Here is a 19,550-nt window from a genome sequence, read left to right on the forward strand (position 1 = left end):
ACGTGTGTCTGGAGAGATGGCTCAGCAGTTAAAGGTGGATATGGCTCTTGGAAAGGACCCAGTTTAGGTTTCCAGCAGCTACACACCTAGGGAGGCTGAGACTGGGGTCTGAGTACAAGCTCAGAGCAGGAAAATGGGAAGGAAGGGCTCTGGCCTTAGAGCACAAGAGTCACCCAGGTGGGTGTGTGACTCCTTCTTAGGGAAGCAAGAGTTAGAAAATGTCAGGAGTGAAGAAACACCAGACTTTTCTTTTGCCACCCTCTGTATCTGGAGACTGGGCTGGCCTGGCTCCTGTAGCCACCAGACCTCAGAGCAGACCTTCAGCTCCAAGGGCATCAGAAGTCACAAGCTTATTTTTATCAATCAGCATCAATGACTTCATTATCATGGTCATTGAGTGTCCTCAGATACTAACAGGAAAAAGCAGATCTCTGTGAGCAGGACCCAGAAATACTTGAGGCTTGTCTCCTGCCCTGGCCGTTGTCCTCCTGGTGTTGGTATAGGCCATAGCTCGGCATCATCTGTTCCTTCCCCCACTGCACTGCAGATGTGTGTAGAGTTTCATCGTCCACTAATCAGATTATCATGGGAGAATGTTCCCCAGCTGGGCTGTTTTTCCATTCTTCATTCTTCTAAGTTCAAAGACACTGAGCATTCCAAACCCTGACCACTCTTCTGTTTCCAGAACAGACCTTCTCTGGAGTATTCCTGTAAACCCTCTCCCTGCTATGGGCTAGAGTGTGGATTTCCACTGCCCCTGTTACAGTACTGGAGACTGAACCAGTACCTCATAAGCCCGGCCAAGGACTCTTAACACTGCATGTGTACCCCATCCCGTTTTACTGGCTGACAGGTTCTGAGTTACCCGGCCAACTTGAGATCCACTTCCTAGCCCACACAGACCCTGGATTTGTGACACTACCATGTCAGCTCCAGCATAGCCAGGGTCCAGGCCCGCTCCGCCAAGCACAGCTTCCCTGCCCTCTTCCTCTTCCTCTCCCCGACAACTGTCTCTGCAAAGGGCAGCTATTCCCAGAGTCACCCAGTCTTCTGATCTGTACGCTCTAGGGGAAAGTACTAGGGAATACCGTGCTGGAAGGCGTTAACTCTCGGATAAAATGACAAACTTGACTTTTTGACATAAATCACTTTATTGCTGACAGTGAGATGCTCTGACTGAGGAGAAACTTCAGATCTCCTCTTCATCTGCAGCCAACAGGTGCTTCGGGGTTCTCCACTCAGACTGCCTAGAATAGATTTGCATGTCTCAGGGAGTGGAAGGTGAATTCTGAAGAGAGAATGGCCTTGTTACTGGAAAGACTTACAGGTTTCTTGGAAGAGTGAGTGAGTGTGTGTGTGTGTCTGTGTGTGAGTGTCTGTGTGTGTATGTGTGTGTGAGTGTGTGTGTGAGTATCTGTGTATGTGTGTGTGATAGAGAGTGTCTGTGTCTGTATGTGAGTGTGTGTGCGCGCGTATGTGTGTGTGCATGTGTGTGTATGTGTGTTTGTATGTGTGTATGAGTGTCTGTGTGTGAGTATCTGTGTGTGTGTGTGAGAGAGAGTGTCTGTGTCAGTATGTGAGTATCTGTGTGTGTGCGTATGTGTGTGTGCATGCATGTGTATGTGTGTTTGTATGTATGTGTATGAGTGTCTGTGTGAGTATCTGTGTGTGTGTGTGAGAGAGTCTGTGTCTGTATGTGAGTATCTGTGTGTGTGTGTGTGTGATAGAGAGTGTGTCTGTATGTGAGTGTGTGTGCGCGCGTATGTGTGTGTATGTGTGTATGTGTGTTTGTATGTGTGTGTGAGTGTGTGTGAGTATCTGTGTGTGAGAGTGTGTGTCTGTGTCTGTATGTGAGTATCTGTGTGTGTGTTCGAGTATGTGTGTGTATACACTAAACCATTTTCAGGATTTTCTGAGTTTCAGGATCAAGAGGAGGACTGTTAAGATGGCCTCAATTGTAGTTGCAGCCAGGATGGAGAAGTGATTCTGCTCATTACATTTTGTCTGCAGCCATTTGCTCAGCTCTCGCTGTGCTTTTCTGATCTTTCCAAGTTGGAAATCCAAAGGGAAGTCAGCGAGGTGTGGCGGGCTCACACATTGCAACAAGGCCGTTGTCCATTCCGTTCTTAGCACTTTGGAAGGCAGGAGCGATGTGCAGTGTGAGAGTGAAGGGGTTGCCATGCTGGCTGTTCCTTCACACTGACCAACACACCGAGGCCAGAGGAGGATGCTGGACCCACCGGTTTCATGGACTGGGAAGTGCTGCATACAAAGGGGGCTCTGGACAGTTTTTGTTGGGTTTGCTGTGTTGGGTTTCCTCTCCTCCTTTCTAGATTATAAATGCAACCTATTTTTAAATAGATTTTTTTTAATTCTAGAATTTAAGACAGTGTTCTGCTCCCAATCAAGATGTCTCACAGATGACCCAGGGCCACGGCCCCGGGAGGTCTCGGGCTTTCCAGCATTTTCTAGCTATCCAATCCTCACACTGACGCCTGCCTGGTCTTCGGGTCTGTGCTTACTCTCTCCTGGGTCTAGAGTGAGCAGTAACTGGGCTCTGGGTCCCTTGACAGTGATACTTTCTCTTGTTGACAAACCCCAGGCTAGAGAGACCTGAACTCTTGGATTCTGGAACCATTCTGGCTTTACATGAATTCCTAGAACCATATGCAGTGATCACGGTAGATGGAAGTCAGCACTGGGGGAGTCTGAGAGTTTAGGGCCAGCACTGGGGGTGCACAAGACTTGAGTGGAGAGACATAGAGAGCAGAGCAGAGCAATGAGTTTAGAGTTCCCAGACATGAAGGCAGCTTCTCCACCGCCGACTCTGTGAACTCCATCAGTCATTGTTCCGCCCAGACTCCAGTTTGTAAGAAGAGAATGTGTACTTTACACAAACGGTAGAACTTCACTGAGTTTTATAGACAGTGAATGAAAATATTGTGTGTTTATATATTTTATGTTTATACATATATCAACACGATGGCTTTTTCTCTGCTTTCTTGTGCAGCTTGAGATCCTCTTATCTTGAAGCACACCTAGCACATCCGTGGGGTTCGCTGTGAGCATCTCTCTGGCCCCAAGCATTATCATGCTGGCTGTTTTACTTCTAACCTTTTATGGAGAAGTAGTTGATGCTGTCTGTCAAAAACAGGTGTTGCTGTCTAAAAGGTATATTTAACATAAAGGGGTGTGAAATGTAAGGCCTTCTATTGTTCTTTTGTTTACATTTCCTTCCTTTCCTGGTGACTTTGGGGATTGCTGTCTTCACAGTCCTGATGGAGAAAGCAGACTTTGGCTTCTTGCTGGGTTCCTGAGACAGGAAAAAGGTCCCCCCAACCCCCCCCCCACCAAGAGCAAGACAAATGGAAACCACCTGTAGTGCCTGTACTACCTGGAGTCTGTCTGTGTAGCTTCTAGGCTTGACCACTGCATTGACTAATTGATTTGCTCAATTAATTGGTTACTTGACTTCTTTAGAGACTGACTCAGAACTTTAGAATGGAAGCAATGGAAGCGCTACATGCCAGCACCTTGTCAGTGATCGGGTTGCCATCAGTGACAAGCAGTGCCAGCCTCATGACAGGTGACACTAGTTGAGTTACTAGTTGCTAGCCAGTGTTCTGTTTTCTGTGCACTTGCTTCTAGTGAGGGACAGCCACCAGCTAAGGTGGGACCTGAGCGGCTCAGACTTTTCCCATCTGGAAGTTGAGAAAAGCAGCACAGAGCCTACGTGACTTGCCCTGTGCACACCTGGCTATGTGGCAAGATGATAACTAGGTATCAGGGACACGAGTTAATTAGCTAATTAATGTAATAGTCACAGTTCCTCACATAAGATGTGGGATATCTCTTGAAACAGTATTTGCTGCAGCATTTTATGGGCACTCTTAGGGAAACCAGGGGTCCCAGGACAAACCTTAACATCCTTTTGGACCTAACCTCAGCCTTCGTGCCTGGGAGTTAATTAGATGCACTGTATGCCGTCCCCTCCTCTGGCTGCCATGTATGGTGCAGGGAGGACAGATAGACTATGAGGTCAGCCTGGGGAGGACAGATAGACTATGAGGTCACTGGGGAGGACAGATAGACTATGCAGCTATGGCTGTTCCCTGCCTAGGGAAGCTGTGCACACCTCTCTAATGGATCTTTGGAGTGGGAACCATGCTGTTGGGCTTATGAGCCTGGTCACACCAGTGATAGTGACTGGTGATCTTGGCCAGGCAGGACTACATAAAGTCTGACCGTTATCTCCAGGACCTGCAGAACCTACAAGAGTGCAGTCCCCATAGGGGGGGACAAAAGGAACAGGAAATTGTTCAAATGGTTGACCAAATGAGAAAAATCAGGACGTGACTTTGCAGTGGGGGAGGGTGCAGCCTTGGACCATCCTGAGAACCAGGCAGGCTGAAGGACGCAGGGGTCATCCCCACAAACATCGTGACAGTTCTTCCTGGTCTTCCGGAAGCCAGGCTATAGTTTGCGTTCTTACTGAAGGACTGTGGGTGACCTCCCTCTCCTGGCTTCTTGAAGGTTCTGGAGTTAGAATGGAAGCTGTGTGGATCAAAGCTCACATAACTCAGGTGTGCCGTGTAGACCCCTCTGCTGCCTTTCCTGCTCCCTCCTGGCCTCTCACTTCTTGTCACAGCTTCTCCTGTCTCTCTTTACATATTAATTTCCACCTAACTCCACCCTGCCCAGCCTGGAGCCTCCATTTGTGTGGTGGAGAAAAGAGGGAGAGGAGAACGAGAAAATGTCACATAAGCCACCCCAGTAGAAGTGCAGCTGCAGGGGTCTTTTGACAAAAGCCACACACACCTAGGGAATCATTTGGTAGTTGTGGCTTGTTTTCAAATCTGTGCTACACGTTAATGTAAAATTTAGAAAAAAAAAAATCACCGTTTTTGCTTCCCTTTCAGAAAGGGCGAAACCGCTTAGCATGTATAGACTGGGCAGTTTCTAGTTCCCAGAACTGTTGTGGTGATTATGAATTTATAACCTAACAAATGCATCATCCTGTGGTTTGTTTCTCATCTCCATCCCTGATCTCTTACAGCTACTCTATCCAACGGGTACACCTTACCCAGTGCCCACAATACCCACAGAGCTCTCTCTAGCGAATGACTCTTCAGTCAGGATTAGGGTTTAAGTAGTGCACGGCTGAGCCTGTGAGCCATGCGCTTTCCTGTCAGGAGTGAATGCTGCGCTTGCAAGAAAGGCAAGGGAGCTTGTGAATTTTGGAGGTAGGAGAACTTGGTGCCATCTCTAGGACCTTTGATCTCAGAAAGGTGATGTTCAGTGTCCTAAAGACAGGTTGCTGCTGCTACCAGAGGCGGGGTCTTCTTGCACATGTTTTGACCTCTGACAATTTCTTCCTATTTTGTCTAAAGCCTGCTTTTGTATATTGATGCTTATACCAAGTCCTGACCTCAGCAAAGAAACCTAGTGCCTTTGTTCCTGAGATTCAAAGACAGCATCCAGTCAGCGGAAACAGCTCCATTTTCCTTATGTGGTCTCCACTGGAAATTCCTCCACCCTGCTCACTCTCTGGAAGCCTGTGTTGTTTGGTCCTGTTCCCCCTAAAATGTAAGGTCCGGGTTCACCACCGCTGTGAGGTGAACGCCGGGAGAGTACAGAGGCATTCTCTGCCTGTGTGAAGAGCATGCACCTCAGCTGATCTACTGCAGGTCTCTTCACGACGACTGGGTGGGTTGAGTGTAGAGGCCGTGTGGTGGGCTTTCTGGGGAAAGCTTCTCACACTGGTCTGAAAATAAGAAAAAGGGAAGGAAGGCGGGGGGGGGGGGTTTAGGGGTAGAGGCTGAGGCTGGGTTGATGGTGCTGCAGAAGCTAGGGTTCAGTGGTTTGAATCTACTGCTTTCACCAAAGAGGAGAGTATCCAGACTTTCTTCTCGGCTCACCTGGATGGAGGTCCAAGAGGAAGAGGCAGGGGAGGCCTCGAAAGCTATAAGTCCAGTGTCCGTGGTGGAGACGGACTGCCAACACCAGTCTTTCATTTGTTTTCTTCTGACGTGAAATTCTTAGATTCTTAAGTGTGTAGTTAATTAATTTTGACGTGTATGCGTGTGTGTGTTTATATATTTCTGTAACTAGTTCTGGTTACCAAACGAATCTAATTTCCGTCTCCTTATTTTTGAGCCGGTCACGGAAGTGGATTTCGTCACCTTGGATCTGTGTGACTGGTTAGCACCACAGCAGCGCTCCTTAGTCACTCCTATTAAAACCTCACCAAGTTCGGTTTGCTGTGTCAGAGATGAACTCCTGTACCACCCTGTATTTCTGCTTTGTGATCCACTGAATCTGGTGGGTGTGTTTCTCTCTTATCCATTCCTTGATGAAATTCATTAGTGTATGCTGAAGAGAGTTCTAAATTCACATTGGTTTTGAATAGTTGGGCCCAGTCCTCATCTTACATACTATTTCTAGCAGATCCTGGGTGCATGTGCTCTTTGTAAGATGTATTGTTATGGTAACTGTAACTTTTTTTTTAATAGATAATATTATTCTTTAGTTTTATCCTAGAACTCATTAGGTAGCCTGGATCAGCCTCAAGTTTGTGGCCGTTCTCCTGCCTCAGCCTCCCAAATGCTAGGATTACAGGTGAGACCCACCACCCTAGGTGGGAGTAGTGGCTTCTATGTCCATCTATTGAAAATATACTTTTATCAGTCCAACGTCATCTTCAGCCTTTGCAGCATATGAGGGAGTGCGGCTATGCTGAGATGCAGATCAGCTCCACACTCTGCCCCGCACCTCCGCATCAGAGCACGGGGACCTGCACGAGCAGAGGGAGGCTGATATCCAGGAGGAATTAATCAAAGAATTCTGCATGTCAGGGACGCATCGTCTACTGATAGCTCAGTGTAATTGTTATGTTTGCATAACATGCATAGGGTAGGAGGCGTAGCGTTTATGATCAAGATTAGCTTCCTGTCTGATTTTGTGACACTTTTCCCCAGAGGAAACATAGCCATCAGAATTGCCAGAGGGGATTTAAACCTTTGGCATAGCCTCCTTCTAACCAAGATGATGAGGCAGACCCCAGGGTGGGCAGTAGCATCTGTTCTCCTTTACAGGTCATTCCTGGAGGGGCGGGTTTGTTAAAATTATGCCATCTTTTAAGCATGTGGGCAGGTGAAGGATTTTCTTGATTTTAGCTTCTAACCATGAGCTAATGATTTCTACATTGGGGAGGCTGGGCTGTACTGATAACTGAGTTCTAAACTCTCTATGCATTAATTCAATACATATGTATGTGCATGTGTTCCTGTGTGCACATGTGTGCATAATACATATGTGAGTACATACATGCGCACATACATGTGTGCATTTTTCCAAGCAAATTTTACTTTGGTGCGGTGACTTTCTAGGTACCTTTCAAACATTTTGCAAAACCAGGGTCCAGTCCACACCATCTAGGACATGGGGCTCACTGTCCAATAGCCAGGTATACTCCTGTACAACCCAGCTGTGCTGGGATTTCTCCACCCACTGGTCAAGGCAGGTATGTAGCACACAGAGCTTGTCTTCTCTCCCAGACCCGCCCTTTTCTCGCCTTGCTAAATGGAGTTTCTTGAGCCTGGGACCTGCAGCCAGGCCGGCTAGGTTGCTTGCCATCACTAGTCATGGCGCTGCCTGGTCCTCCTGGGCCTCAGCTCAAACTTTCTCAGATGATCGCTATTGTTACCATCTAATTCCCACTGTGTGTAACCAGTTCACTCCTTCACTCCTTCCAGTCCAGTGCAGGGTATTGCATGTGTAGAGCGGTTGGCATTGGGACCTTAAGCAGAGGTTGGGTCATGGGCCTAACATTTAGGGGGATGCTGCTCTCTGATTGGCGTGCTCTGTCCCATCCCTCACATTGCTTGTCTTTACTGTTAGGGGACAGTCTGGAAGCCAGAGTGCCCATGGACCTGCCAGAATTACACCCAGGTCGGGAGATGTCGGGGTGTGGTAAGCCAGAGGGTTGCCATCTTCCTTCTCTCTGCTGCCTCTCAGCACCCTCACTGGGAATAAGTGGCCCCCCTTCCCTGGGCACCAGCTCTTCCTCCTGTATTTGCAGGGAACAGAGGGGGCTTTATGTTATCTGAAAGAATGCAGAGTTCCCAGTGGTAACCAGGAAAAGCACTCTGTGTCTAGTTCCATGAGACATGTCCTTACTGCAGCTGTTGATGCACTCAGAGGGTCTAGCCCAGACCCCCCCTCCCAAACACACACACCCAGGAGAACATGGACTTACCCCTCCCTCAGGGGTAGGGTAGTTCAGCTAGCTCTCATCTTCCTAAAGGAGTGCTTTTCCTCCAGCTGCTTCTCCTTTCTGTCTTCACCCCACATGAGGTGCAGAAGGAAGGAAGGGGCAGTTCTAGGGTCTTCTTAAGGAAAAGAGAAAGGCCTGTCTGTCCTTGGACAGAAAATCCCACTTCAACGTGAGCAGAGGGTTTTTTGCTAGTCCTTGTTTACATTACAGCAATGGAATGTAACCATCCTAACTGTACAAGATAGGAAAGAGGTAAGCATTTCAAATAGAAAACAAAACTCAGGTTGCCCTTGACCATAAAAGACAGCCCTTTTTTTCTCTTGTCTGTCTGTCCAGTGTTTCTTGTGTTTACAGGTTACGCCTGGCTCATCACTGCAGTTATTTGGGAATTCTTTCAAGATGAGTAGCTCTCCCTTAACTGGGACTCTCATTCTCTGCACCTGCACATTGGCTGCTAGCACTTCAGCTGCACCACAGATAACTCTTGTGTGATTGATTGTACAGAGGACTTCAGTAGTTCACAGCAGTGTGTGTGTGTGTGTGTGTGAGAGAGAGAGAGAGAGAGAGAGAGAATACACTGATCTGTGAAGGTCATCGGGTGGGTATCTTACCTTTCTTACCTTATTTTTTGAGAGATGTTCTCTTCATGAACCTTGAACTTAGTTTTTAGCTATGTACAGTACACTGGCTGGCACTACCCCAGGATCTGCCTGTCTCACCCTCCATGCTGGTTTTAAAGGTGTATGTTGTACCTGGCTTCATACTCTATCCACTGAACCATCTTCTCGAGTCTAGAGTAGTCTCAAAATATATTGCCTTACCCTATATCCAGGAACCAGACCCTAAATGCAGACCTGTGGGAAACTTCCTGCTTTGGTGTGAAGGAAAGTGGGGTGCGGTGGGGGTGGGGCATTCCATCAGAGTAGTATAGACTTAGAAACACCGCCATTAACCACCACACTAGCTGCCAAGAACAGGTTAAATGTTGTTTGTTTCCATAGGAATGTCAGAGTTTTTCCCTCAGACAGGCATGCAGGAAATTAAACCACAAGAAAGGCCAAGTGGAATTTTTTAATCCACCCAAACAATGAAATGTGAAGTGTGGGTTTATGGTTGGAAAGTGACTGGATAAAAATAGCATGGACCAACTCCACAAATCTGCCGCCTGGGCCTGGGCTCCAGAGTCTGGGTGTGTGGCTAGAGGCCTGGCCTCCTTTGGGAAGGCTAGCACTGCCTAGCATCTCCTACCCAGGCATAGTTTCTCTCCTTGCTTGACTCTTAGGCTGACCAGTGTTCACAGCACCTGCTTTAGATGTTGTGTCTTAAGATAGTCTGTTTAGACAGTAGCAACGTTAGTTCCCACCCTCAGCCATCCTTGTCTGAAGTGAGCTTGGCATCTCATTGACATCTCATGGTTGCTTGGCCTCGGTGACCTTCCTGTACCGAAATGGACTAAACTTTCCAGTCACGGGCTGGCTTTCTCGCTGCCTCAGAGGTTGCTCCTTTTAGAGCTCCGAGGACACAAACTCGCATGTTCCATAAAAACTTGCTTTAACAGATGTGGCTCCCCCCCCCCCCCCCCCCCCCCCCCGCTCTGAGACCCAACGTGCTGCTGTTGCCGTGAACGTCAAGATGTGCCAGTCAGGGAGTTGAGTGGCGGGAGGTTCGGGGTTAAGTCAATGACAGGAGAAGAAGGCAGTGAGAGACTCCCACCCACCCCCCAGGTGGGCATTTGCTTAGAGAAAGTGCTTTTTAGAACCACTGCTGGAGCAGGCAGGAGCTTCTAGGTGGTCTTAGCTTAGGAAAATGACTTTAGAAGTTCTGGCCACTTGAAGACAAAATCATAAAGTCCTGGTTCTATCAAAGCCTTAAATCTGATAAGCATGGCCTAAAACAGGTATTTCTTTGCGGTAGTTAATGTCTTCTAAAATATTCTAATTTGAAGGCAACACACACCCTCCTTAAAAACTTATTTATGAAATAATTAGACATTTCCACTCTGTTTTAGCTAGTTTTATTTGCATGTATATGTATCCACACATTATACATATGTTAACATGTTTTTACATGCTGATAATCATGTGTTACAGTATATAACTTTAGTATATATATATTTAGTAATCAATATTTAAATATTGATATATTGATTTGTTTCTGTGACTACAAAGATATGAGTATGTACGATAGAAAACTTGGAAAAGTGTAATAGGTAAATTTAAAATAAAATTCTGTTATGGCCAAGGATAGTTACTGCGGATGACCTCATTCCTAGTGTGTCCCAGCACTCACCCCCTGTAGGGTTCTCTCTCTGTCCTGTCACTTGTTTGTGACAAGCAGGATTCAGTGGGAGTGCTACTCCTTAGTTCCAGGCACTGAGACCTTGTACTGCCGTGAGATGGGCAGGAGCCCTAAGTCTGGCTCCTCATAGGCTCAGACCTGCTGTGGAATGCCAGCCAAGAAGGGGGGTGGGGGGGGGAGTGGCAGGAGGCCATGGCATCTGTAGAGTAACTCTATCTAGACACGCCCCGTCAGTGGGGACTAAATAGGTGAGACCTTGTCAAGGAAGGACTGTCACAGCCTCAAAGTGTCCTACACAATGCTGTTTTTGTAAAGACAAGGAAGGTAACATTTCAGGGATCCGAAATTACACCACTAATGCTGGGACAGAATCAGTGGCAGGGTCCAGTGTGCTCTGGGGTGTTCCCAACATAGGTGCAAAATCTGCTCCTGATTACAGGGACATACTGGGCCATCCCAAACCCAGGGATCTCTTATGAAATCACCCCTTAAGTTACTCCAAGGTCATGAAAGACAAGGAAAACCCAAAGAATTATGGAGCCGTGACAACTTTTTGCAGGCAGTCCTGGACAGACGTGTCCTTTTTTGTTTTTTGACAGCTGACAAATGTGGAATGGGACCATGGATTGGTGGCCCTGAGCTGCTGCTGTGAACCTCCTTAGTTCAGCTGCTCTGCTGGTCCTTGTTTCTTAGAGAGCGTGTGCTGAAATAGTTAAGAGTTCAAAATCTTTTCGTTTCTGTTTTGTTCTTTTGTTTTCAACCGTGTTGATGTCAATTCAGCATTGCATTGTTAAGTCTTTCATTAAAATTAAAAACAAGTAACTTAGATTTTAATTAAAGTGAAATAAAAACCAAATTAATTAAACTAAGCTATAATTTAATTACAACCAGGGAATGAATGACTTTATGCTTAAGTACAGTTTGATAGACTCTTTTCAGCTAAGGACAATGTTAGAGGAAGTGGTGAAGGGGGGTTTCTTGGTGGAAACCAGTGGGGCTCCTGCTTTGTAGGAAAGCAGTTGTTTTTAAGTGAAAATTGGAGTCTGCCAGGCTCCAGCTCTTCTATCTATGCACCGTTCTTGTTGGACATGGAAAGTGTGCAGGAAACGGGCAAAAACAGCGGGCATCGCTGAGAGACAGAGATGGGCCAGAAAGCCCTGTGTGAGGGATACATGAGATGCCCGTATATAAATACATCATCACAGCTGTCATTTTAATGATGGTATCAAATATAGATACAGCAGCTATTGGGATTATAGCATGGCTTTGGCTGAAGAGCCATTCCCTGGTCAGCTTTTTTTTTTTTTTTAAATAAAAACCCTTATGTGGTAGCCACAGCTGGAGCCTGCATCCTCTGAACAGAGACTCTGGTGTGGGTTTTCACAAGCTGATCAGTGAATTCCTGATAAGGAGACTTGGTGAACACATGAACACAGTTTCTTTCCAGAGGTCAGGGGTCAGGTAGCTGTACGTTTTTGAGATGGCATCAAAGGTGGCCTTGTCAAAGTTGCCCAGGGTGGCAGTGCAGCCTCTGGCTGAAGTGTAGCAGTCGTCTATACCGGCCATCATCAGAAGCTTCTTGGGCACAGGAGCAGAGACAATGCCGGTGCCTCTGGGGGCAGGGATGAGACACACCAGCACAGAGCCACAGCAACTTGTCACCTTGCGTGGGACAGTGGGGCTTGCCAGTCTTGGTTTCACAGTAGCCTCTTCACACAGAGATGATGGAAAGCTTGGCCAGGATAACGGCCCCTCGAATGGCAGTGGCAACCTTCTTGGAGCACTTAACACCAAGACCAACATGACCATTGTAGTCCCCGATAGTGATGAAAGCCTTGAACCTGGTCCGCTCCTACTTCTGCACTGGCATGATTTTCAGAACTTCATCCTTTAGAGATGGCACCCAAGGGAAAGTCAATAATCTCAGACTCCTTAATGAGCAGGGAGAACAGGTAGATCTCCTCCAAGGACTTGATCTTCATGTCCTTAACCAGGCAGCCTAGCTTGGTGACAGGGATCCACTCCGTGTCTTCAATTTTACCCCCATGAGCCCTGTGGCCTCAACCATGGCCACGGCCCCTAAGACCACTACCAAATCCTCCACTGAAGCCTCCTCAGCCTCCTAATCCTGAGCCCCCGGACCCCTGGGTCCTCTGGGCCCTCCTGCTGTACCAGCGTCATCCGTCATCATCCGCCATTTGCAGTTTCCCAGAAGAAGGAGGAGGAGAAGAAGAAAAAGAAGAGCAGCAGCAGCTCTGGTCAGCTTTGTGTCTTGGCTGATTAAGTGTTGCTAATGAAAACTGGTTTTCTCCTGCTTTAGAAAATGAGGGAGTGGTCCCTGTAGTGCCACAAACAGCCCTCCTTGTTCATTGGTGAGAAATGGCTCATGTTGGTCCAGCCCTTCTTTTGTGGACATACCTCAGTCGTCTGCATGCTGTTGGCTGTTCTCACCTTTCGGGTGACAGTGGTCATTTGTTTGGCCTCCACAGCAGGAGCTGAGAGCTACTGACCATGTCTGGGCTGAGCCGTAGCCAGCACTCAGATTCCTAGGCCTGGCTCTCTGAGGCTGAGTACTGCTAGAAGGAACAATGTTTTGTGTAGCTAATAGATCAGCTTGACTACAGACAGGATTTTCAGCCCCCAAGCCTTTACTAGAGTTGTTCACAGTGTGTATAGATCATTCTTAGGTGCTTCTCCTGGGAAGTGCAAGCAGCTGTTAATAGGGAAATCATAGATTTATGTCCAGACGGTTGCCTTCCACAGACCTGCATTTCTGAGAGTTGGCTTTTCCCTGGCATCCTGAGGCCTGAATGGCCTGGTATGGATGTTGGGAGGAGGGGGAGGTGTAAAATCTTTGGAGCCCATGTGGTTTGGTGTGAATTCACTTCCCAGCCCTATAACATGATTACAGGACTTAACCTCCCTGTCCGTTGTCAGGTAGAAGTAATAATAATGTCAACCTCCCCCTGCATTTGGATTATCATCCTGTGAGTCCAGTTGTACATATTGGCTGTTGCCTTGGAGATTTCCAACTTTGCCAGCATTACACCCCTTTTTCAGGAGTCTCTCCACTGGTCTTTGCTCAGTGAAGGGAAATGCCCCCAGCCTTCAGAGTCCTCAGAGATGAGGATGGTAAGGGAGCTGGAAGATAGTCCCTGTCTATCTGTAGAAGTCTTGGTCACTTGGGGGTGTCACTTTTTATATGGAAGCTTTGCTTGTTTAAGTAATAGGGTCTAAATAGAAGCCTTTCTGGGAGGCTAAGGTAGGCATCTGTGCAGTTGCTTCCTTGCTGTGCTGTCTTAAGTAAGTTGCCATACCTCATTGAGCCTGTATTTCTACCTCTGGAAGTGGAAGGCATTAATACTCCCTTGCAGTAATGCCAGTGCCTTAGCTGAGTCAGTAAAGGTAGAGACCCCAGCATGGGCCTAGCACCAGAACCTTCTCCCTGCCTCTAGAGAGGAAGTGTGTATCTGACCAGGCTTGAGGAGCTCTGGGAACCTGTGCCTGAGGCCCTGGACTCCTACAGGCATATTTTGATACATTTCTTCAGAGCAACGATTCCTATGGCCAGCAGCTGCCCATAGCTGGAGCTTGCACTGCTGACAGAGTCACCGCCAGAGCCGGCTGGGAAGGACCCAAGTTTCCTACTGGATGTGAAAACTAGCAGTGCTAACTCCAGCCCCCAGGGACACATCTCTTGTGCTTGGACAGTACCCACAGAGGGGTAAGCCAGGCTGATAAAACACAGAAGGATTGTGCTCCACAGACCACAGACATCCCCTCTGGGCTCGTGACTTCTCATGGGTGAGATCTCTGCCCCTTTAGTTGCTCTCTGGCTCCTACAGGTCAGAGATTCTGCCCATAGCAGTTAAAAAGCAGCGGGTCTGATAAGGTAGCAAATTGCTGCAGTATTTCAGGGAAAACAAGCTGCTCTCCAGACACCTGCTTCCAGAACCATCCAACTCCCGAGTCACCAAACAGCACATCATTTTCCTTTACTGCAGGCGCTCCGTGGCACTAGGAAGCCAGTTGGGGCTATGACCAGTGAGAGCTCCCTGGGAAGGCCTCTCCTCTCACCTCCACCTTTCCTCATCCCTTCCTACCCACTGTGCTACAGATTGTGTGTGCTAGCATGTGTCTACCAAGAATTGTTTCTGAGGACAAGAGAAGGCAGGGGCTGGGAAGGCATGAACTCTTTTTTTTTTTTTTTTTTAACCCACCTCCTGGGACTTTTCTCTCTTGTTTGTTTTGGGGTGTCGTTAAGTATTCAGCCTGGCTTGTAATTCCATCCCCAGTCAGATGACATGCTTGTGGCTGTCTTAATTGGAAGCTGATGATGACCTGCTCCCAGCCTGTTTCCACGGGGGATGTTGAGTTGGGACTGTCCCAGCCAGTCTGGATGCCATGACTGGGACCTCCTGTGGCACAGCCCCGTCTAACCTGCCTTGGCCTTGAATCCTAGTAACAGGTATTGGCTTCCGCAGTCTGGAGACAGAAACTTCAGAAGAGGCCGCTAGGACCAGCTGTGGTGGTAGTCACGGGTCACAGAGGTCTAGAAAGCCACATCTATAGCCAGCATGTTCCATCTGTCCTTCATTTTTCAAGCTTAGTAGAGCCAAGTTCTGGTTAGAGCTTGACTTTGGCCTGACACTGGAGTCAGGAGAGTGAAGTGGAGCAGAGATATCCCGGTGAACACCAAGCTCCAGGCCAGACAGCCCGCCTGGGTCTTCTTCCCACTGTGGGTGACATCCTTCAGTGACTCTCATTACTTCTGGCCACCATAACTGCCACCCCACAGTGGGAAGCTCTGATCATCCCCCCAGGGGCCTGTCAGCTGGCGGCAGGCCATGGTGCTTCCCCAGGGAGCAGCAGTCTCATCCCAGCACAGGTGTGCTCCTCAGATGCTGGACCCACAGAGAATCCTGCACTGTGTATGGGAAAGCATCCTTCCACAGGAGAAACAAATTCCACAGGTGCACCTTAGTACGTGAGTTCTTATGTGGCGTCAACCACGGGCAGGTTGTGAGCATGGAGTGTGCAGGGAAGGCTCAGCTCATTGCTCGTAGAAACAGGGACTTGTCTAGGAATAAGTTGATATGACTAGAGCAGGGGGCTGGGGCTGGTCACTGGCTTAGTCAGGGTATCTGTGGCTGTGAAGAGACGCACGACCATGGCAGCTCTTAAAAGGGAAACATTTTAATTGGGGATGCCTTACAGTTTCAGAGACTCCGTCCATCGCTGTCATGGCGGAAGCATGGCAGCATGCAGGCAGTCACCGTGCTGGAGAAGGAGCCGAGAGTTCTGCATCTGGATTGGCAGGAAGAGAGTGACAGCTGGGCCTGGTTCAAGCACCGAAAACCTTAAAGCCCACGCTAGGGTCATACTTCCTCCAACAAGGCCACACCTTCCAATAGTGCCAACCCCATGGGCCAGTGGGGGCCATTTTTATTCAAGTCACATGATCTGATCAGCTAGCGACTTTCTACCAGCTGTCGGGACCCACACCAAGCAATGAGATGGTGTCTCCATGGGCACTCTTGGGTCTAGATGTGGCGTCTGCCTCTCTTAGAGATGATCACAGCCTAGTAAAGTCTCAGGGATATATGTGTGTATGTGTGTATATATATATATATATATATATATATATATATATATATATATATATATATATATATATATATGCTGAGAAGATTTGGAGGATGTGGAATCCTCCTCTGAGTAATGGCTGGAGCTATGTAGAGCATGAGGATCCCATTTCTATTCTTGGAACTCATCGTCAGATTTACATTGTAGTGGCTGAGGGGGATATCCCATGGTACATCTTTTCTCTCAGGCATTTTATGCCCCACATTTCCACATTAGTAGAGTATGGATGAGGTTGAATCCCCAAATATCAGTTAGGGAGGTCAGGACTTGACTTCTGAGATCAGCTTTGCTTGAGTGTCCTGATACATCAGACCCTCAGTTTTCTGATCTGTAAAACGGGTAGGTTGGCCTCAGTTATTACTAGGCTTCCTTTCCAGAGCTGTTGTTTCAGATTATTTTGCCTTCCTCTTGTTGTCTTCTCACAGAATTTGGATGGAGGATGTCTAACCAGCCTAACTCATACCCTTCCCTTTAAGACATCTCATCAGCTTTTTTCTCCCGAGTTCTTCCCTGTGCATTACCGCTTTTCTTGTTTACTCTTTGCCTTAGGGACCATCATCTTCCATCATCTCATTTAGTCTTCATTTTTGTGTTGCTCTGTCACTATTTCCCACCAGTATCTTCCTGAGGTTGTCACTGTGGTTGTCCCCACATAGAAACCTCTTTCCCTGCAGTGTCTTCTTATGTTTCTACACAACCACCCAGATGTAGTTCCCACAGAGGGATGGTTCTGCCAAGACCAGAGTCCGGGAAATAGGACGTTAAAGCAGCCTTTGCTGGTGAGCGGCAGTATCCCCTAAGCATGTTGGACCAAGACAGAGAAGGCAGTCAGCTTCTGACCGAAGAAGCATACCGTGTCTGGTCTGCCCTCCAGTGCCCGCAGGAGTGTACTGTCGAGGCAGTGATGGATGGCTGGCCACCAGGACCTACCCAGAGCTGCTGCAGACTGTGCTACCCAGGCATCCAGAGGATGCATGCCGCAAGGGACAGGCTTTCCTGTGCACTGACACACGGATGGCCTCAGCATCAGCAGCGTCTTCGAGTAATCGGAAGTGAAATGCTGTAATTTCTGTTGTCTTCCATTGACATTCTTGTCTTGGCTCTGTTAGGTCCCAGGGTGTCACTTTTATTGGGGGTGTCATTATGCAGCCCAGACTGTCCCAGATCGCAGTACCCCTGCTGCGGCCTCCTGAGTAGCTGCATTACAGAGGTGACATACCTAGTCTTACGACCCGTTCTTAAATTTACTCCTTCAGAGATCCTGAGGATTATCCAACTGGACCTGGACCTGAAGTATAAGACCAACATCCGAGAGCTGTTTGAGGAGTTTGATAACTTTCAGCCCGGCGCTGTTATCGGCATAGCCAGAGAGATGCAGCCTGTGTACAGGTAGGCGCTGGCTGAGGAAGCCTGAGGCTCCTCCCATCCTGTCCTCTCTTCAGCCACTCACTGCCGTTTGAATGCTTGGATGTCGTCTTTCTGCACTTGCTCCTTGGAAGCATGTTTGCACTCAGAGCTGACAGGTAATGTCATGAGCAGGGAGTGGGTGTGTTCTGGAGCTGGAGAGGCTGCCCCATAGAGTGGGGGACTTTTTCCTCCAGAAAGCCCAGTTGTCCGTGTTGTGGGCTCTGGTTAAGCTCCCAGGGTTAAAATCCCAGGCCTCATATAGCAGCAGTGTCAGGATTTCCCTTCCAGAGCAGTGAGCTGGGTTATCTTAGCTTCCTGTCATGGTGCTGTCACACCTAAGGAGAGGGGCTGGACAGTAGTAGTGCAGAGGGAGCCACGGCAGTTCCCGACACAGTGGGTCTGTGCTGGTCATGGTGGACGGGCACTTTCTTCCCAAGGCAGCACTTCCTTGTCAGATGTATAGCACAGACAGCTCCTGTACCTGCGACCAGGAGACATGCCCAAGGATGTTCTCCGCGCCCCTGAAATGTTCTGGACAGCAGAATGGCTAAATAAAATGTGTCTACCCAGTTAAGTACTATATAGCACTCACACACACAAACCAAACAAACAAACAACCAAGCAGCAGTTGTGCATGAACCAAATGGCAGTCTTTACTGAGGCAGGCACACATGCTGAAAGTCACAGGGAGAACCAAGGATCTGCTCTTCAAAGCCAGCACAGATCTTGGGGACAGAAAGGGGGTGAAGCTTTTTGTCCTTGACCCTGAAGTGATTTATGTGCATGTTGCACACATTGTGTCTAGAGAGAGGAGGAGGTAAGAATAGCAGAAGTCGGCTTTGGTTCACGACTTGTGTCATAGCTGAGGCTCTAGTGTGCCATGTTGCTGACTCACTCCTCTCCACCCCCGCCTCTGACAGTTAGATTGAAAGTCTCCCCCAAACCAGATGATCGAGTTTGCTCAGGAAGACCTAGAATTCTTCTTCCTAGGGCTCCTGGAGCCTTTGGTTCTGTGTCTCCCCCCCCACCCCCCAGCTCCCCACCCACAACCCGTGCTAGCTCCCTGCGGAAATCCTGGAGGAGCTAGAAGTCATCAGAGAGCTGCTGGCCCTGGCATCTAGTGAGTGACTCAGAGCATGAGTTTACCCCCACAAAGGAGGGGAAGAGACAGGCTGGGTTTAGTGGTGGTTCTTTACAAGTCTCAGATCACATAACAGGAAATTCCTGCGAGGCCTCAAATGAGCGATAACTCCTGAGGCTTTGTGGGCTGTTCCCATTACATAATACTGACCCAGGCTCCTGGAGTCTTGGGCAGTCTCCACTTGCATGGGCAGTGGAGTTGTGGATCGATAGACACCATTCCTGTCACCTTGGCGCCCCTTAAGATGGAAGCAGAGGAACTCCAGGACTTTGTCTCGCTCTAGCTTTGGTGCTCACAGCTCCTCTATCTTTTTGTCTGGTGCTTGTCTCTCCACTGTTGTATAGAGTGGAGCTCCCTCCTGGTCAGACGAAGGCCCTAGGACATTTAGACAGGCTGGATATCAGATACTGTTACATCAGCAACACCTGCAAGTCAGGGTTGGAGCTTCTCATTGTAATACATGAAAACCCCATTGCATCTGTTATGGTTAATCTTGGCCCAAATTTTGTTTTCTGCAAATCTAGACTTTTATAGTGGTAGACCTTAAATCATTTTATCTGACTTTCCCAAAGGAAACAACTGTGAAAGGTGGGGATTCAGATCAAGTTTCCCTTACTTTCTGGATCTTTATCATTACATAATGAGGATCATGAGAACCTGTTTCTGTCAGTCTTAAAAACGCCACTCAGTGGACAGACATTTACACCCCACCCCCCCCCCACCATAAATCACCACTAAGTGTCACTAAAGACTTGTCATAAAATCGAGGATGCAAATGAGTGT

The 19,550-nt window shown here is 48.1% G+C and overlaps 1 protein-coding gene across 1 annotated transcript in view; it reads left to right on the top strand.

Annotated features, from left to right (window-relative positions):
- The window catches only part of XXYLT1 (xyloside xylosyltransferase 1), a 104,995-nt gene that overhangs the window by 37,476 nt on the left and 47,969 nt on the right, over nucleotides 1-19,550 (top strand). The window contains exon 3 of the mRNA XM_080918880.1: nucleotides 17,476-17,608. Within this exon, the coding sequence (XP_080775006.1) occupies nucleotides 17,476-17,608 (133 nt within the window). The remainder of the gene's footprint in view (nucleotides 1-17,475; nucleotides 17,609-19,550) is intronic.

The sequence above is a fragment of the Micromys minutus genome (assembly GCF_963924665.1).
Source record: "Micromys minutus genome assembly, chromosome: 7".
NCBI lineage: Eukaryota > Metazoa > Chordata > Mammalia > Rodentia > Muridae > Micromys > Micromys minutus.